At 39.5% G+C, this 21,759-nt stretch overlaps 1 protein-coding gene across 1 annotated transcript in view; it reads left to right on the top strand.

Annotated features, from left to right (window-relative positions):
- The window catches only part of dipk1c.L (divergent protein kinase domain 1C L homeolog), a 54,243-nt gene that overhangs the window by 16,196 nt on the left and 16,288 nt on the right, over positions 1 to 21,759 (top strand). The window contains exon 2 of the mRNA XM_018267851.2: positions 6,540 to 7,217. Within this exon, the coding sequence (XP_018123340.1) occupies positions 6,540 to 7,217 (678 nt within the window). The remainder of the gene's footprint in view (positions 1 to 6,539; positions 7,218 to 21,759) is intronic.

Below are 21,759 nucleotides of genomic sequence, written 5' to 3'. Positions count from 1 at the left end.
CTTATTCCATATTGAGCTCTAACCTTGGCTTTATGTTTGTTATTTTGATTTTATAGCAGGCAGATGAAGTGTACCAGAACTATTATTTCTGTAAGAGGTTGCTGAGATTATATCTGCTTAGCCAAAAGCATTGGAGCAGCCATTATAACAGAACTCAACATATTTTCCAAACTCTCTTGATTTTTTCAATCAGTGTCAGCAGCTGTGTCTCTAGCAGCCCTTTCTCTTCCAAACCAAAGTTGTATATTTTCCAGTCCCCATTCTATGCTTTGTTACAGCCTGGTTTGCAATGTCCTGGGTATTACATGGTTCTAATTAGAAACAAGTGATACTGAACATTTTAGCACTGTTCTTTTTTTTACTGATTGATCTTTTTGTGATCTATTGGCTACTGCTGATTTTTTTCATAACACTTCAATAGCATCACCACCCGGTAAGCTTTTAAACAGTTCCGCTGGATTTCTCCTTCATCATCATCATCATTATTATTACTATTAGCAATGCTTTCTTGTACTCATTAATCTTTGTTTCTGAGATGTCTGACATGAGCTCAAATATTGTACCATCATATGGATCAATGAGTCAAAATTTCTTTACTCAGCTTATCTGCCACGTGTGCTTTATGTCTGCTTTTTCCATTAGGTCCTAACCTTAGTCATCCTTTATCCTGATTGTGTTTATATAATGTTTCCTTGATTCCTCCTTTCCTCCCTTTCTTACCAGTTGTTTTGACATTCACATTTTTATTTCTAATTCTTTTTTTTTCCTGGGAAAGGAAAGTCTCCCAGGTTTTCCTTTCATTTTCTTACATTAAGGATTTATGAAAAAAAGATCTGTAAAAATTTATTTTTCTCAACCAGCTCTTGAGGCATCACGGGTGGAGACATACTGTACAAATCACTCCTTTATGTCCCTTTGACCAACTATGCATCCAGAACCGCTGGTTTTATAGCAAAGATACAGCCTAATGGTTTAGAGTATATATCCAAACTTGCCTGCCATCATTCATGTCTCCGCCAATGATGCCTTAAGGGAGAATTAAGACTCTAATTTTTGGTATTTAGGCAGTGCTGTGTGTATGGCACGAGACAAATAAATACCTTCTGATTTCAGAAGACTTCCCTTTGCATGTAATTGCTTGTGAAGGCTTTTTGGCTCCTTTTAGCCCTATCCCAGTGTAAATGGAAGAGCAAGAGCTAACTGATTACTTAAACAAGCTTACAATCTGGGATATGATGTTCTAGGCCATGTGCCATAGAGATGTTCTAGGCCAGTGCTGTCCAACTACAGAGGGGCGGAATTTGGGCCAATAATGGAAGCCATTGTTAACCACTCCCTGTTTTTAAACCACTCCCACTTTAAATCACACCCATTTTACCACATTTTGTCCACATTAATGGTGGTAGCACACCAAAAAACAAATGGTTGGTGCTCACTGCAGGATATCACTCAACACTCATACAGTATGTGAAAAATGTAAGTCATACTAAACTATACCCTTAAATTCATATGCCTCCTCCTCTCCTGTGGATAACACAGCACCCCCCTCCAGCACATGATTAAACATCTTAGGGGCCCTAACAACAATTTATAAATGCAAACAAACTCCCAGAACAAATACCAGGTTTATGTTCCATAGGCAGAGCAGGGCACACACATGCAGAGTATGGCACACACAGGGAGCATAGGGAAGGAAGAATAGAGCTGGAGACAGGGAAACCTATCAGGACTCTAAGATAAACAGTTCATACTGTGCTACATACAGTGACACAATGCTAGTGCCCCTTAAACAGTTTATATGAAGTGTGAACAGGTAAACAATGTGGGCAGTTTCAGTCTGGGTCTCAGGTGTGAACAGTACAGGGCTTTAGGGTGTGAACAATAGAGTGTGAACAAGTGTGAACAATGCAAGGGGATCACAGGTGTGAACAATACAGGGCTTTACTGTCTGAATTTGAGGTTTAAGGGCAAACATACATGCTGCTATTTCAGGAGATTAGTCGCCAAGCGAGAAATCACTTCTTCTTTAGATGACCTTCCTGCTGCCGATTTACATTCATGGCCGACTAATCTCCCGAAATAGCAGCGTGTGTCTCTGCCCTAAACAAGGCCAGGGCCAGTTAATCTCTGTAGTGATACCTGTTTACACATGGTAAGCAGACACAGCAGGCAGACTTTCATGTGCGGGGCCATACAAAGGGGGTCAAGGCCCGCGGGTCGCCAGTTGGACAGCCCTGTTCTAGGCTATATTCTAGGCTTCTAGGCTATGTTAAAAAGTTACATTTGAACAATGAACATGGGCATCAGAGTTTTTCTCAATACGAAGAAAAGGTTTTAGGGCTTCCTCGACTTATGGGCCCTTGATATCAGATTCTCTGGTGGGCCTGTGGTGTTCCAGTCCGACACTTCACTGCACTACACATCATAATTAATATGGAGACCTTAAATCCCTGAACAAATACCTTTTACGGTACCAGGTGCTGTACTGAAGGACCCACACCTGCTTCAGGGTCAAGTGATCCAGTCAAGATAGATGTCAGCAGCACACTGTAGATTTGCAGAAGTGTGAAATTTATTGTGTCAAATCATTTCAAATAGGGCAACGTTTTGGGCCACCTGGGCCCTTTATCATCATGATTATTTATTAGTGTATATAGCACCAAGTTAAGCAACAATTTACATTCATTTATAACAAAGAGGGGTCTTACAAGAGGGCCCATGCTAGCCTACATAATAGGCTGAGCCAGTGTCACAAAGAAGTAGGCAATGGTATAACCACTGGCGAGGGGGGTGCGATTACACTCAGGCCTTTACCCCCTTGGGCCCGCTGGAGTGTTATCACTTGAAAAAGGGCAGGGGGGAATTTCTCGGGATGTGTGCCTGGAGGTAGGGCCCGGGTCCAATCTCTAGTTATGCCACTGGAGGTAGGAAAAGAGAAAAATACAATGTAAATATAATTCAGAATGATCCTGTTAACCAGAATGCTCGGGACCTGAGTTTTTCTGGATAACGGATCTTTCTGTAATTTGGATCTTCATACCTTAAGTCTTCTAGAAAATCATGTAAACATTAAATAAACCCAATAGACTGGGTTTGCTTCCAATAAGGATTAATTATATCTTAGTTGGGATCAAGTATAAGGTACTGTTTTATTATTACAAAGCCACAAACCGCTACCAAGGCGCAGATCAAGAATACCAGGAATCCGGCACAGTTAACATCAACGTTCGGCTTTATTCACGCATAGGAAGGATGACAGTGCAGGGTGTAGAACGCGTTAGAATTGTACACCCTCCACTGTCATCCTTCCTATGCGTGAATAAAGCCGAACGTTGATGTTAACTGTGCCGGATTCCTGGTATTCTTGGTAGCGGTTTGTGGCTTTGATGTAGTAGCCGGCAAGCAGTGACCGGCATATCGCGAGAGCAACGTTCGAGCAGGACGGCATATTGGTCCGGGTGAGCTAACCCATTAACGTTTCGTGAGTAGATCTGTTTTATTATTACTACAGAGAAAAGGGAAATCATTTTAAAACATTTGGATTATTTGAATAAAATAGAGTCTATAGGAGACGGCATTTCTGTAATTCGAAGCTTTCTGGAACAGATCCAATTCCTTTATTAAAAGAAAAAAGTCAACCCAAGAAATAATTGTTTGCCTAATAAAAGAAAACATAATTCTAAACAACTTTGCAATATTTATTCGTTACAATTTGTCTGTGGTTTTTAAGTTATTTGTATATGTATTGCTATTCAAAGCAGTGTTTGTCTGTCCCTGTCTGTTCTCTGGTGACTCAGACTGTTGATACAATGTAAGACAAGGCAGCTGATTAACAGACCTGACTTTGCTGGGGAACTAAGACTTTTGCAACATTGTGTAAAAAGTATCAACCAGGAGTTAAGCAAATGCTGCTTTCAATAACAACTGTTTTTACAAGCTACTTTAAAAGCACTGAACATTTTCATACAGGTATATTGGAAAGTTGCTTAAAATTCTGTTTTCTTTTATTAGGCAAATTTTTATTTTTCCGGGTTGACTTGCTCTTTAAATCAGTTGTCCTCTTGTTACTTTCAACTGTTGATAAAAAATGTATGTTTCTAGGAGCAATAATTGTTCCTGTTCCACTTTTATGTGCGGCTAGATGACAGCACAAGGTAGAGCTGTAGAATTTATTAGCCTAATATTAATTTCCAATTAAGCCCACATTTTATCTGGGCACATTCCTTAGAGGTGACCCCTTGTGTTTTTATATATAAAATGTAATATGTTGGGAGCAATAGTAGCCACTGAATAAACACTGAAATTGTTCTGAAATAATCCAATATACTCTTGAGAGGGTTTCATAAGCTTACTTTGTATAAAACTTTTTTATCTCATGTCTCAGGGCAATAACTCACACGCATGCATAAAAATTCTGGTTTAAGAATTGAAAACAAGTATTAGACTGTTTGCCACTGGAAAGAACAGCAAAAACAAACTGTGGAAAGTATTACAAAGTATCATCCTATTCCTTATTTACAGTCAGTGCATCGTTAGGAGGTCTCTCCGGATTCCAGCAAACTAAACAAAGATGTCAGTGTTAAACTGCCTCTGTATTTAGATCAAGAATGGGAAGACTGCACAAAACCAGTCCAGTGATGCAAGAACCAACAGAATCATGCTGCTTTCAGCTTGTCAGCTTCATTTGTAAGATAAATGGCATCAGCGCTGCTCCCTTGTTGCTATGCAATAAAGACTGCCCATACTTTCAGAAACATGTATCTTTCTAAAAGACAGAGTATGTGTGTGTCTGTGCTTGCCTAGCCTGACCTTGGAGCCCCCCTCAGTACTGGATTTAGACAAGAGGTTCCCCATGAAAATGTACGAAGATTGGGGTGCCATTTTGATAAATGAAAACTCTCATATTCACCTGCTTTTGTTCAAGTACAAAAAACGTGAAAAACTGAAAATATCTATTACACGGCATCATAATATGAACTTTCTAAACAATGGCATCTTTGCCCTGCCCCAAAAAGCACTCCATTTACTTTGTGTGCAGAAATATACTTTTGGGGTACTTTTTAAAACCCTAACTAAGACAGAGATCCCCAACCTTTTTTTTTTTTTTTTTTACAAATGAGCCACATTCAAATGTAAAATGAATTAGGAGCAACACAAGCTTGGAAAAGTTCCTGGTGGTGCCAAATAAGGACTGCAATTGGCTATTATGCCCTATGTGAGCTGGCAGCCTATAGGAAGGTCTGTTTAATGCAACCAAAAGTTGCCTCCAAACCAGGAATTGAAAAATAAGCATCTGCTTTGAGGCCACTGGGAGCAACATCGAAGGAGTTAGTGAGCAACATGATGTTCTTGAGCCACTGGTTCGGGATCACTACTCTAGTGTGATCTTTAATGTATTTGATTTGTTTAAATTGAGTTTATTCTTCTGTTGCACACCTGCTGGACAGAGGTCTCTTCTGTGTTTTAGGATGGTGGCCTAGGATCTGATTAGTTTATTAGCTAAAGGTGGCCATACACGGACCGATAAAAGCTGCCGACAGACCGAGTCGGCAGCTTATTGGCCCGTGTATGGGGGCCCCCGACAGGCTTCCCCGATCGAGATCTGGCCGATCGGATGGGACTAAAAATCCCGTCGGATCGCGGCCGCATCTGTGCGTTGATGCGGTCTCGCGATCCGACCGCCCGTTCACTAGGATCCGATCGTTGGGCCCTAGGGTCCACGATCGGATCAGCCCGATATTGCCCATATCGATATTGCCCATATCGGAGGGAGATCCGCTCGTTTGGCGACATCGCCAAACGAGCGGATCTCTCCATGTATGGCCACCTTTAGAGCAATATTTATTTTGAATACACTCTATAACCACAGCACTGTTTGGTTACACCCCTCCACCGTATTCCCAGGAGGGAAAAAGGTGGAAATAGACCAGATAGACAAATATAGTTTTCAATCCACCTAATAACAATAAATTCTAGTTTTTTAACAAAAACTGCTTGCACTCACAAAGTTAGGTATTCTTAAAAGAAAACAGTTTCTGTGATATTCTGCAGAAGATTCAATTGTTCACCCTTCTCCTCCCGGGGTTCCAGCTGTGTCTCTTTGTTACAGCAATATCTATCCTGTGTGCTTCTATTTGTTTTCAATTATTTTGGATGGTGGGATTGCTGAAGCTGATTACAAACTAGCATGGGTCCTGCTGCTAGAATGCAGAGACGAGAAAGGGCACTTTACAGCTGCATAATAAAGCTGTGGCAAAAGCCTGCAAAAGTTGTTTTGCTGACAATCTTTGGTAATTCCACCACTGCAGTAGCACATGTAATATAATAAAATATTCATGGACCATTTCTCAGGGAGTATTGGCATTATTGTTTCAGGTTACTATGATAAAAAATATTTATGATGGAGAAATGATTTTGAAATTATTGTTGACTGGTTAGTGACTTAATCTGTTGGTGTAATATATATCACATACCCTCTATATAATGTGTTAATCTGGTAGGAAAGTTGGTTCGCACTAATTGTTATTTTTATTCTACAGTGTTATGACTACACAGGTGGAGCTGTTGCAGGAAACCTTTGTGAAGACATTTGCGTAACCCGCAAACTGGTGTATAAGCATTGCCTTTATTACCATAAAGGAAAGAAGGTCATGCAAGCTGAATGGCAAGGCAACTCGATAATCCTAAAATCCAAAAATGACGCCCTGTCAAAATCACAAAGTCCTGCCTTCTTGGACGAATCAGAAATCCAGACACTTTCTGATACAGAACTTCTTGTTATGGTGGCTGTGGAAGTTAAAAATGTCCTGGGATTGGATTTACCAAATAACACCATGATGCCTGTTTGGAATGAAAAGAGGAAAAGCCGCCACTGGAAAGCTGAACTGGCCAGCATGTGGTCCTTATTTGAGCAAGAAGAATATCTACTGTTCAACTTGCTACAAGACTTTAGCAAGCACGTCTTGCAGGTCATTGGCACCTGTGGACAGTTCTACGCGGTGGAATTTCTTACTGCTGGACATTCGTGGAAACAAAACCTGTTTTCTTTAGAAGAAGTCGTTGGTCAGTGTAACAGCGGGCAAAAACGAATGAGGGCACTCCTAGAAATCGCAGTCAGTTTCCTAGATATGGTCCATCAATTTGAAAATGAATTCTCTCATAGGCTGCACCTCTGTGATATCAAACCGGAAAACTTTGCAATCAGAAGTGATCTAACCGTAAGTGATTTTATTATTATAATATGCATTTCGTTTAAAATAGGTATTCGTCTAATTGATATAGGCACACATTTGATTCTTTGTTTAACCAACAACGCCGGAGCTACAGCATGTGATATGTGAACTGTAAAGTAGAAGCCACCATAATTTAAAGATAACCTTTCCACTGTGAAACTGCAGTAGGTACTAAATCAGATGGCTAATGGTATTCAAGCAAACGTTTACTGTAATACTGTCTGAAAAAGAAGAGGATGCAGCATTATGGCTTGGTTGCTTCAGCACTGCAGTTGTTGCAGACTGACCTGTAGACTTGGTCTGCATTTCATTCTCTGGGCACAGGCTCTTTCAACATGTGGGTGAAAATATTTTAACAGGAGAAAAAAACCTTATCCTAACTTGCTTGGTACGGGGTTTAAAGTACCTAGTATAATAGTCCATTTATTTTGACACCTACACTATAGCTCATGTCATTGTTGTATTATTTCTGTGACTATTGTTTGGCTGGTTACTCTACAGGCAAGGCAAATGCTGCATATTAGCTTCATTCTTAGAGAGAGCCATTGTCTAATCATATTCCTGTGCCCTTTAAAGGACAAGGAAAGTTAAACTAAAGAAGTAGGCTAGAAATGTTGTACATTATGTTTTGGGCTTCTGTGCCAGCCCCAGACAACCAAAGCCCTTTAGTAGGGAAGATCTGTGCCTCCAAAGATGCCCCAGTAGCTCCCCAGTCCCAGTAGCTCCCCATCTTATTTTCTGCTGATTTACTGCACATGCTCTGTGCTGCTGTCACTTACTGAGCTTAGGGACCGACTCAAAATATACAGTACACATAGAATATAAATGTCACAATATAAGGCTGATTAGTAATTAATACAGATAATTACTACATGGCAGCACAGAAACCAGTGCAACTAGCATCAGAATTTAATAATCAGCTTTGTAGCATCAGCTTATGTTACAAGCCAACCTTATTTTCTGCTTGATAATTTGCAACGACCCCTAAGCTTAGCTTCTTAACAGCTGCTCAGAGCCCACTGAGCATGTGTGTGTTGCAGACACTTTCCAAGATGGTGACCCCCTGTGACAAGTTTGAAGTCCTTGTTCAATGCTGCTATAGACAAGCTGAAACTTTAGGCTGGTGCAATAAGTTTAGTATATAAAGCATTGCACTTTTAGCCCTATTCATTTTTAGGGTTTAGTTCTCCTTTAAAAGTGGGGTGTCATCCCACATAATTCCTTTAAAGAAGACATACTGGGCCAGTTTCAATTCAGTGAGAAAAATTTATCTCATGGTTTATCATGTTAAAACTCATGGACGAGATTCAATTCCAGGAGAAAAGACTTTTCTCCAAATTCAGTTCCAGTTTTTTCCCATTAGAGTTTTCAAATGAAATAAGATTTTCTGAATTGAATTGCATCTCAAAACGAATCTCGTCCATGAGTTTTTACATGATAAACCTTTTTCTCACTGAATTGAATCTGGCCCCTTGTGTGAAAAACAACTCTTAAATATAGAGGTAAAGTGCTGAAAAAAAGTTATGTTTAGTACCATATATTATTCATTATTGCCTACAATATTGGGGGGGGGGGTGAGATCCTTTTTGCCTCCTTTAAGCTGTTTTCATGAACTAGCACTGCATAGACACCTAGTTTGACTCCCTACAACCCTAGATTAAAAACCCTAGATAAAAGTCTCTAAAAGAAGGGCTTATTTAGCAAATTTTGGGCCAAATTAAATTCAGTGAGAAAAAGTTCTCTGTTTATCACGTGAAAACTTATGGACAATTGCATCTCAAATTCAATCTCGTCCATGACTTTTTAAGTTATAAACCTTTTTCTCACTGAATTAGATCTGGCCCTATATGTCGCCAAAATCCTTTAAAAAAATCAGTCTAGTTTGGAAAGTATAAATTGATTTTCCTGTGAAACACACTTTATTACATTTACGGATGCCTTGTAAGATATGCGTGTAAAAAGAGCACAATATCATATGTATTTCACTAGTGTTCTCCAGGGAAAGTATGTGTTTCGGCAGCAAGCAAGCTGTGTAATTGTGTACTGGCTTAAGAAAAGGTGGGTAATGGGTCACTGGAGTGAATGGAAGAGAGCAGGGTGGGCTTCCATTCTTTGCTCCAGTAAGGAATTTCAGCTGCCAAGCTAGAAGCAATTATTTAATTAAAGGAGAATTCAACCCTAAAGTAAAAAAAAACCCTACCCTACATAGATCGCCCTCTCTCCTCCCCCGCCCAGCCTAGCTGCTACCTGGGCAAATGCCCCTAACTCTTAACTTACCCCTCGGTGCAGATTTTCATCACTTGTTGTAGCGAACCGGGAAAATGCTCCAACTGCGCATGCACCGATGCAGCACTTACTTCCCGAAGATTACCGAAGAGAAGAAGATGGCTGCCGTGAACTCCACTAGACAGAATCTGCACCGAAGGGTAAGTAAAGAGCCTGGGGTAGCAGCTAGGCTGGGGGGGAGGGATGTCTATAGGGTAGGGGGGTAGGGTTTTTACTTTGAATTCTTCTTTAAGCTACAGGTGAGCTGTAGTTAAAAGGAGGTGTGGGACTACACCTCAGAGCTTCTCCCTGGAGACATGGAGGAGGGTGAGGGGCTGTGAAAACCTCCTAAAGTGGAAGGATGGCAACTTGTGAGTAGCTCGGAAAGAGTGTGATTCCCCACTGTGTTAAAGAGTTTGGAGAGAGCTCCAAAAGGACTGGAGAATAGAAGAGAGAAACCCCTCCCAGGAGCCAAGAATGTCTTGGGAAGTTTATGGGAACACCAGTGAGGGTGATAAAGCGGGACTGTTAATGTGAACCAAGTGTGCTGAACCTGCTCATTCTGTGTAATAAAAACCAGCCAAGCTGCATTTAAACGTTAAAGGTGGTGTCAGTCTCCATTCTGTGTGGAAAACTGTGCCATGGCTGTGGGTTTCCCTACCTAAAGGTCACAGCCTGTATACCTCTTTTGTCCTCATGCCTAGTATTTCCAGTACAGGCAGCTGTTAAGATGGGAGGTGAAGAGGTAGGGCATTTGCCTGGAAACCACAACTGGAAAACCATATTAACCATAACCAGATATTCTCTGTATCAGGCAGGGAACAACAATGCCATTTATAAAATATCTAAGCAACCTGATTGGAAATGATGGGAATTGCCAGGAATATGTTACAGCAAGAAGCAATCTGGGCCATATAAAATAACTCATGGCTTTCTGGGTAGGTCTGACGCTGCCCTTTATAAGCTTTTGTTAACTTGGGGATTCTAGGCACTACTATAAGATCTGTTCTATAATAAATAGCTCTGTCTTTTTTTGAAAATTCCCTTGAAATATTTGGGTGGTAACTAGGGATTCAACTGAATCTTGAATCCTTCATGAAAGAATCAGCTGAATAACCATCCCAAACCCTAATTTACATATGCAAATCAGCACATGGTAAAACATTATTTGGGTGAAAAGTCACATGATTTTAACAATTCAGATTCAGTTCCTGCTGAAAAGGGCCTTGGCCAAATCCCAAACTGAATCCTGGATTTGATGTATCCCTTTATGGCAACCCTAGTAAATGAGTCAAGAGTACCAGAACATCGACAACCAACATTTAAGGGAGCTCCATCAGAGTCCAATACCAGTGGAACTGACTGTTTTTGTTACATATATTTAAGTTATGTTTTTAAAGTATATGCAATAAATAGCAATTTGGCCCTTTTGTCTGATGGTAGTTTATGCAACATATACAGACATCAAAGAAAAAGATCAAAAACTATTTTCAATTTCAGTGAAAAAAAACACTTGGGTAGAATTTTTTTTTTTTTTTTATGAATTGTTCTTGAGTCTTTTAAGATCTGGCTTTTGAATTAACAGTAACACATCTCATATTGCACCCAACAAAAACTGAACTTATATTTACACCTAAACCTGCCCTTACACCCACCCTTACTGTTGTTACTGATAGCATTCTCTTTATCCCTCTTAACTCACCACACTGTCTTGGGGTTACCTTTAGGCTCTTCCCTCACTAGCCAAAATTTCTCTCCAAATTTATTTTCTCTAAAAGAGATCAGGAAACTCCCATGTTGTGGTTATCATGCCTTCCTGTGATGCAAACAATAAGTGAAAATATCCTTCTCATAACTTCCGAAGCTAACCATTCATTTACACCTCACTACATTTCTTCTCTTGTGCCTCTATAGATTCCTGGCTAACTCTTCCATTTTTCTTTGAGTGGCCTCCTGGTCACCCCACCTATCTCTGCTGCTGTTTTCAATTATTAACATTTCTCTCTTACCTGTGGGATTTCACTGGAGAGAATCCTCCTTCGGTAAATTTAAAACTAAACTTAAAGACTACAAAGGTCATTTATGACATGCAAGGTATGGCACAAAATGCAGAAAATCAGTCTGCCATATTTTTGCTCTTAGCAAATATGGCACAGGTCTCTGAGCTCTGTTTCATTGCACAGAGAGCTGAGCCCCCCCCATGACTAAAGCAGTACCTTAATTTGACAGCAATATATTCCAGAGGGGCCCACACTCCATGTGTGCAGTGACAGGCAGATCATATTCATTTCGTTCACTACACACACAGGTCGCAAGATCAGCCTTTTCTGCAGTTAAGTCTAGTTTGCCCTTAGTTTGCACAAATGACAGTAAGACAAAGGATTGCACATTCCTACCACTTAAATCATTATTGGACAGCTCTGCTGATTACATCCAACCCCATGTCAATATACAGGTTTACATGATCGGATCCACGTTCATTATCAATAAATGTATTTATTTAAAGCTTTTTCTTTTGCTGTTACTACTTGACATTTAAGGAACATGTCACTGGGCCAGATTTTCTCCTACCAGGGGTAAACCTCTATAAAATGATATGTCTCCCATCTTATTACAGCAAATCAAATCCAGTCATTTAGTTTGCATTTACAAAAGGGACAGATGCATATTATCCTTTCAAACAACATTCTACTTTAGTTCTAAATTCAAGTCATCCATTTTCCATTCTAAAGCCCAGTCCAACTGAGAATCTGTGACTTGTTTACCCACAGTCCCCATCCAACCTTAGAGACCTTAAACAATGTTGCCAACAAGATTATCCAAAAACTGCAGGACCCAGATGTGCAAAGCTGGTAGAGACTTTCCCCAAAAGATTAGCAACTATAGTATAATCACTGCCAAACCTGACTAATGCGTTGTAACACAACCAAAAGGTTGTAAAAACCCTAAAGCCTGGAAAAATCTAACGGTGTGAATACGTAAGCAAGGCACTGTACCAAGGCATGTTCTGTTTTACTTTAAAAAGATCAGCCCAGTTTGGCCATGAGCTGCTTTAAGAACAGGCAAGTATTGTTTTCTATTCAGAACAGAATTCCAAGTTTGAGATTGGTCCAAAAAGTGCAACATAATCAAACACAAATGTCTTTGCTTAGTAGCAATGTCCATGAATGAGTCTGTTGACAAGCTCCAGTTGCCGGACAACTTCTAAAAAACAAAGTAACAAACAGATACATAAACAAGCTGAATACAATCTGTATAAGAATGACAAAACATAGGCAATGAGTTTGTAGCATAAATCTCATTCTCAAGCTTGCCCTCTGTATGGCTTCTATGTAAAAGAAAAAAAAAATACCAGGCTACGTCTGTTTCTTATAAAACTGTTGAGTAGTTGGTGAAGGCTTGTGGTCAGCATAGAGTCCATGATATTCACGGGGCCAGAAAAAAGTAATATTATTGCGTGGAATGCAAGCAGTGTTAAATATTCAAAGATGTTACCTAATAATACAAGAAAGCGGACATATAACTCTTGTCGCAACAATTTTCTCATATTCCTATATGAATATATTTGCTTATACTAGCGGGGTCCTTCACTACATGCAGAGCAGGGCACAGGCCACCATGTTTTTTGCATATTGTGCCCTGCTCTGCACTCCATTCGGCAACACTGTATTCATGAAGGACAGTTGGGAGGACCCGCCATGTCCCGTGTGTGTCATTGGTTTGGAACAAGGTGCAGAGTGCAGCCAGACTTTGTACAAATTGAGAACTAAGGGTCAGGCTTTTGCTCTTGCACATTTGTCCATCTTATCTATACGTGATCACAAATATATCTTACCAAAACCAGTTTGTTTTGCTTTGTCCATCAATTTTTGATATCATTTAAGCCAAAAATGTATATCAGCTTAAATAATGTATCATGAGATGTCTATATCCTAGACAGCTAAGGATTTGATTTACTAATAATTTAATTAAATTTTTTTCCATATTTGTGGTTTTCCTATTTTTAAAATGAGATTTATTGTGTAAAAATCAGTCAAAACTTTGCCAGGTAAAAGTTGTCGAGGTCTTATAGAAGTCAGTGGGAGCTGTGCTGGTCCTATTGGACCGTTTTAAATCCATTTGGATTTTCGGGTTTCTTTTACGCTAGGTATTGTCTAAAAAACATACAGTTTTTCAGGTATTTGTATTTTTTAGCCTATTGTTTAGCATTATTTTCCATTCCTACGTTTGTTATTCAGATTTTATATTACATTTCATGACATTCATGGTTTTAGAGAAAGCGAGTTTAGTCATGGTTTAAAAAACCTCAAAAATTACTCTATATGTCTAATCTTATATTCATACATTATTCAGCCATCAGCTATTTATTTTATTTTATTTATTTATTTTTATTTCTCAAGGATGTTGCTTTCATTAAATACATCCATATATAAGGCTATATATAACTGTTTTCAGCCACTCCCTCCTGGCGCGTTTCTCGCTATTAGGCACTTCATCAGAGGCCAAAAGTGCGAAATGGGTCAGAAGGGAGTGGCTGACATGAGGTAGGCAGACGGGGGGAAGGGCATTGCCTTGTGGTGTGATATGGAGAAAAGTTTTTTCAATGATTCAAAGTGATTTATATTGTTATTGGTGATTTGCACAAATAAATGATTTAAGTGAGATACTGTGCATGTGTTAAAATGCTTACATGACACGTGGCTGTGAACCTGTGCACAGTGCTCACTATAAGATAGCATATACCCCAAATATAAATTGATTTCATTATATATCTGTTGTAAAGCAACTCTCCTTTTGTGGCATAAATAAGAATTTGTTGTGAATAAAGCCGATATGATGAACCTGATGGGCTGATCAAAATGGCAAATAGTTGATTGCCTGATACATTTTAAAGACATGCGGAGACATAATTTGATACAGGAGTACAGGAATCCAATTCTGGGTGCAAGGAGTCACAGCCATGGTTTAAAGTGGTTGTAAAATATAGTGAAATAAACTGTAGCAGAGCTGAGATGTAGATGATTCCTACATGATGTGAAGCCAATTTTAGGTTATCCTAGGTATTTGCAGTACACCTGGAAGGCAGGTATGCCAGTTAGAAGTGTGTTATATTAATCCAAGCAGGATAAGGGAAACACATATAGGACAGTATTATTAGGTGCTTGAGGCAATAGGGAAGAGGTTTTGGAGGCGTTTCAGTGAAAGAATGGAAAGAACATTGAAAAAAGGAACAACAAATTGGCAGCAACCCTTAGGCTATCTACATTCATTTGAAAAGGCAATTTACCATAAAGGAGAAGCTAGTAATGAGGGAATTAGAGATCAGTGACTAGATTCGTCAAGTTGCATATAATTACAGTATTGTATGGATGGTGATTGAAGCTAAATGAATTCATGCAGTCTCTTCTGCAATTAGTATAGAGGCCTAAGGCACAGATGACAGAAACCTGGGAGTGTGTAGAAAAGAGTAATCTAAAAGAAAAACTAAGGCTGAAGAAGATCAGAATTAGCGAAGAAGAGGAACAGGAATGAACAGCCTTGCTTAGAGTTAGTGAGCTAACAGATGAGGGTACAGATAATGCACCAGATTCAATTTGAGAAGAATATTTTATCTTATTATTTATACTATGAAAACTCTAAGCTTTTTTCCTTTTTTCCGAAATGGTTGTAACCTAGGCAGGTGCATTTGCCTTTCTGTCCCTAATATCTGTTTTGTTTAAAGGGGGCATTACGTTAGTAGCTAGTTGGGGAAAAGGCTTAATGTGAGTGGAGAGGATGAATGATGTAGTTATTGCACCCTTGCTTAACAAGCTCAACTTTTACGTTCTAATGCTTGTGACACCAATAGTTCAATCAACAAAGAATCATTAATCATTTAATAAGTGCTGCCAGGTTCAGGCTGATGGGTTCCATTGCATTAATGCATGCAATTCATTAGTCAGGATCAATATGTGCTTAATTTGGTGTTGTCAGGCTCTGCTGAGATTTGAACCAGGGACCATTGGGCTTCTGGCTCTACACCTTAACCATTGGGCCACATGAGCAGCCTGCAGGATTGCTCACTATATGTTACCTGGCCTTTGCAGCCCTAGCCCAGCAGTAGCCTGATTGGTGGTTTGGAGTCAGCCAATCAGGACTGACTCTGCCATATTTAAGGCCAGCCCACCTCACACTCCTTGCCTGAGCATTGGCCTCCCTAGTACTGTGGCAGCTCTCCTAGCTAGGTTGTTTCTAGCTGTAGCCCTTTTCCCTTGCTTCATCCTTGCCTTCCAGAGCACTGTGGCTTGCCCCTAGCTCTGGTTTCCTGCTTAAGCATTTCCCCCTGTACCTGCTTTGTATCCTTGTTCCTTCCTTGTACCCAGCCTTGTACTATTCCCTGCCTTGTCCTTACCTGACCTTGACTTGACCTTGCCTTGCCTGTTCCTGCCTCCTGTCCTGTTCTGCCTTGAACCCTGTCTTATATCTTCCCTAGTCTCGCTCTGTATCTTGCTCTGCCTTTTCCTTCCATTTCTGTTCCAGTCCCCTCTCCTGCTGTTCCGTCCTCTCCTGCTGTTCTGTCCTCTCCTGCTATCCAGTCCTCCTGCTACTCTATTACCAGTCTGATCTGATTCTACGCCCGATCCCTCCTGTCCTGATCGATGCCCACACCTTCTATCCTTCCAATCTGCTCCCGATCTACGCACGCTACATCCTGCTCCTGACTCCTTGCCCTCATTTCCCTATCCAGTCTGACTCATTGCCCTCTTCACCCTTTCCAGTCTGATTTGTCACCCACTGCACCTTGTTCCTGCAATTCCCTTTACTTGTTCCGTGGGCACAGCCTGTCCCTGCCTAAAGGACTCGCCTTTCATCCTCTGCTTCCACAATGCCCCCTACCTAATCCTTGTCAAGTGTCCATTTCAGCATTTGAAGTTGTGTTTGTAAAAGAACCCTGTTGTTTAAGATTAAACAAACTAAACTTCAGTTTCTATCCTATATTGACCTGGACTAAAGGCCATGACACACATGGGGCAGATTTATTATTTGGTACAAAAAATGACGGACTAATTCGACACACATCACCAGTCATCGCCAGATAAAAAACAGCTTTTTACACCTTTTTGGTGAATTTTTTCACACAGCATATTAAATAGGCCTCTTGGTGTATTTTTAAGTGGAGGAGAAGTGCCTGAACCTGATACTGTATGTCTCCTGCAATTGATTAAAAGGGAATCTGCCTGACAGACTTCAGCCAATAACAGGCAGTACAGCTAGACTTATACAAGGTGTGGTATGAGATATGAACATTCACAGATATGTCTTTTGTTAACTTGGGTTTTTCCAGTGGCGTATAGACAGCAGACCCCACAGTTAGGGCCCCCGTGTCCCTGATCCCCTGTGTTTCCTTCAATACATACTTGCATACTTATCACTACACAGGCCCTAACATCTACAAAATTACAACAAAAATGGCAAACCTTTAATGCAATATTAAGTTTTTAGTGCTACAATGGATAAAGGATAATTGTAACACAGCTTATTTCTCCACGGCTTTATGATGCAAGATATGATCTCTTTAATTATCTTATAAATTCATCAATGATTACAAAGGAGTTGCTTGTCCTAGTAGAACAGTTGGTCTACTCCCTTTTGCCTGTTTCCACAAGAAACTCATAACCGATCAAAATGATGATCCACCCTCTTTCTTGGATGAGGACACCGTCGAAACAGAAATGCCTAGCTTAAATATCATTATGAAGGACTAGGGAAAAAGCAGCAGAGAGGCCAATGGAAATATTTTTGATGTCTCTGCATTCCGGAGTGAAAGGTTTATGAGCATGGATTTGAGCATGATGATGGCATAATGAGAAACAAATGCTTTGTAAAATAAAGAGAGCTGCACAATGTTGCAGACTGATCTTGTCCATTCTTTTACTCAGTGTAAATAAAGCAATGCCATTTCTGATAGTCTTATTTAACCCCTTGAATGCCAGCTGCAATGCCTGTCTTATGTGTTGAACAATTCTTAACTTGTGTAATTCATTTTTTCTGTGTGATAATAAGACGAATAGAAGAAGAATATCGGGCAAGGCCCCAATAAACGTGCATTATCCAGAATTATGCCAAGTTCCCAGCATTTTGGATGCCAGAATCCATAAGAGATTAAAATGTACAATGTGTCTCTTGCCTAGTGATGGAAGCAATGAAAAATATTATATATATATATATATATATATATATATATATATTCCTCCACACAGACATCCCTGTAAAGGATCTCTGAATGAATCAGCCAATCAGTAGTGAGAATGAATTGCATAATGATGTCATAACATATTACTTACTGGCAAAATGTATATGCTCCTCAGGCATTGCTGCTCAATGAATGATACAGGTATGGGATCCATTATCCGGAGACCCATTATTGAGAAAGCTCCAAATTACGGAAAGGCCATCTCCAATATTATCCAAACAATCCAAAATTTTAAAAATGATTTCCTTTTTGTCTGTAATAATAAAACAGTACCTTGTACTTGATCCCAACTAAGATATAATTAATCCTTATTGGAAGAAAAATCAGGCTATTGGGCTTATTTAATGTTTATACAATTTTCTAGTAGACTTAAGGTATGAAGATCCAAATTATAGAAAGATCTGTTATCTGGAAAACCCCAGGTCCCAGCATTCTGGATAACAGGTCCTATACCTGTTTTAGAAATGGGCCAAACATGCTAGACTCTAAGCAGATCCCAAGCTGCTTTAGGGGAGTGGTAAGGCGATGTCAGTTTATACCACAGCATATCATATATTTGCAAATTAACTATTTAGTAAATGTCTAGTGGTGAAATAGAATGTATTAAAAAAATAATCATTGAGAAGCCAACATTTCATTTGACACCAAATCAAAGACTTATATTATCCAATTGCTATTGCATTGTATCTGGCATTTTCTTTGATATATGATTCTGGGTTGTGTTGTCCCGTGACACCTGGAGAGTATCCACACTCTGGCTTCTTATATAATTTGGGTGCCTGGTCAAGATATCATATACAAATTTAAAAGAGAACCAGCATTTGTGTTTGATTTTTGTGATCAAAATTGTATTTGTGTATATGCATCCAACATTTTGGCCCGCCTTAGGAACCTTTATCAAAGATTAAAAAAAAAATGCACAGGGCCAAGAGCAACGCTCCCAGTATTAAAAGAATTTTCAAACAAAAATGTAAATCCACAATTAAATCTATGGGGCAGATTTATCAAGGGTCGTATTAAAAATTTGAATTCGAAATTCGGATTTTCGCGTTTTTTATGGTCAAAACTGTCAAATTCGACTAGGGAGTTACTCAAATTCCATTTGAGTTCAGGTTCGAGATTTATCATACTCTGGCCCTTTAAGAACTCTAAGTCGACTATTCGCCACCTAAAACCTGCTGAATTGCTGTTTAAGTCAATGGGAGATGTCCAGGGATCAATTTGGAGTTGTTTGCAACCTTCCTGACATTCAAGTTTTTTTTTTTGGAGAAAAAACTCAAATTGGGTTTTTAAAATTCAAATCGAATTCGATTAGAGTATTCTGGTTGGTCCTATTCATTCGATTTTTATAATAAATTTCGATTGGTCGAATTTTGAGTTAAAGAACTCACATGAATTCGAAATTCGACCCTTGATAAATTTGCCTCCCCGTGTATACAATGTATGTAACATGACGTCTCAGTGTGTGTAGCTTGTGGCATTCAGAAATGAAATAGTTGACCCGGTTAAATCATTTCGGCCAAAATCTGCCTTGTGTGCACAATGACCGGTAGATCACATTCAAGCAAATTACTACACACATGGAGGTGACTGATCAGCATATTTTCTGCCAGCAGAAAACTGCCAGCTGTGTGTGACAGAGGTTAATGAAATGGGGGTAGATGGCATCTGAGTAGTGTACTGGGTGCCCCTGTGTTATGACTAGTTGCACTCATTCAGATTAATTATTCAGTAGTGTGCATGAGCCCTAATGGTTTCTTTAGATTAAATACATGGGCCGTGATAGCAAAATGGATCAGTGAGTCTGTATATCATTACATGCACATAAACAGCCATCTTTACTACAATAGACTACAAAACTGCATTGTGGGGTATTTATTGTAACTATCTATACACTTATGTGCAGACATTCTTTATTAGTCTTGGCATGTAAGGTGTGTGTGGCCAGTTAAAGGAGAACTAAAGTTTAACTAACAAAATAGTTAGAAATGTTGTACATGTGTATGTTATGTGCTTCTGTACCAGCCCAAGGCAACCACAGTGCTTTAGCAGTAAAGATCCGTGTCTCTAAAGATGCCCCAGTATCTCCCCATCTTCTTTTCTGCTGATTCACTGCACATGCTCTGTGCTGTGTCATTTACTGAACTTAGGGACCCACTCACAATATACAGTTCACATACAGGATTGTATTTAGGTCTGATGCAGCCCTAGGCATTGGACCTAAACACGGTCTTACATTGTGCGTGTGACGTCAGCACGTCATGCGAGTGATGTCATTGCTGCATATTCAGTGGTAGTGACGTCAGCGCCCGTGCATGTGGCTTCCGCATGCTTCCTCGGCCCCCCTTACCCTTCAGCTGCGGCACTAAAATTCCCCCATGGAAATCCGTGGCGGAGGGTTTAAAAAAAAAACAAAGACTTAAAAAAATAGGCAACCCGAGGGCCGCCCCCAAAACTGCGCCACCCTAGACACAGGCCTTAATATAAATACGGCCCTGAACACATAGGATATAAATGTCACAATATAAGGCTGATTTGTAATTTAATACAGATAATTACTACATGGCAGCTCAGAAACCAGTGCAATTAGCATCAGAATTTAATAATCAGCCCTGTAGCATCAGCTTATATTACAGACCAACCACATGTTCTGCTGGATAATTTGCAACGACCCCTAAGCTTAACTTCTCAACAGCTACTCAGAGCCCACTGAGCATGTGAGTGTCACAGACACTTTCCAAGATGGTGACCCCATGTGACAAGTTTGAAGTCATGGATCATTGCTGCTATTGAGAAGCTGAAACTTTAGGCTGGTGCAAGTTCAGTATATAAAATATGGCATTTGTAGCAAATATATTTTTAGGGTTTAGTTCTCCTTTATGAAACAGTAGTATGTTTATGTAACGCTCTACCTTCTTATTTTGATGTTACAGTTGCCATATAAAGCAAGGCCCATATTGCTAAATAGTGCCTAAATCAGATGCAGGGTGCAGACTGCATTGATTTTTGGACAGAGGTGGTAACCATAACTGATAAAAAAATTTAAGAAACTGAGCAGCTTGTAGCATTTCTTTTATTGTCAAGGCTATTAGGCCCTTTACAAAAGTGATTTATTTATACAGCCTTTAAACCTTCAAAATCAATGGAACTCCCCAAGCTGCTTAAAGAACCCTCCAGGAGACTAAACATTTCCAGCTGGGGATCATATGCCTGGTTTGGGTTAAGCCCACAAAGTAACTTGTGTTTTATTTCAAGCAATAAAATGCTTGATATGCATGAATGGTTCCTTTGCGAATATAAGAAGGGATATCTTTAATTTACAATGCTATTTGGGAATATGATAGCAAGAAAGTACATTATACGCATAGTAGTGTAACACGACTAATAAATAAGGTCATAAAATAAGTAAAAAAAAAGTCAATCCAGAAAATTACTTTTTTTGCTAGAAATAATTCATATATTTGGGTTGAATATGAGCACTGGATTTATTTTTATTTACTCTGATATCTGTAATTTGGCTCCCTTTTTAAATATCCACCCCTCACCATAGGCAGGCACCACTTCCCCTTCTGCAATGATTATGGAACACTGCAGAAATAAATGACCCTTTGTTTTACATTATATAATATGCGGCGTCTCTCTCTCTTGTGTGCCATTATTTCTTATATAAGGAAAACTAATTTATTGGAGATTTAAAAAATAATGATTTTTTGTGTGATTTCTTACCCTCAATATACTTTTATGTAATTGACTTCTGGACATTTGATTAACATAAGTAGCTTTTGCTGTTACAGCTGAACTGTTTCTTAAGAAATAAACCCAATCGCTTATTATTTGTAGGGTTTCTTAGCAGTTATGTTGGATTTGTATTCTACATGATTACATTATAGGAAATCTTTAATTCACCCCTCCCCCCCACTACACAAACCTCATTAACAGAATTCCTATATTAGCTGTTAGGGTATAATATAGTATTTTTCTGAGAGCTGCATGAAGCTTAAAGGAGAAGGAAAGGTAGCGAAGCAGTTT

The sequence above is a fragment of the Xenopus laevis genome, chromosome 6L (assembly GCF_017654675.1).
Source record: "Xenopus laevis strain J_2021 chromosome 6L, Xenopus_laevis_v10.1, whole genome shotgun sequence".
In the NCBI taxonomy this organism is placed as follows: Eukaryota; Metazoa; Chordata; class Amphibia; order Anura; family Pipidae; genus Xenopus; species Xenopus laevis.
This window is presented reverse-complemented; position numbering and strand designations above follow the sequence as displayed.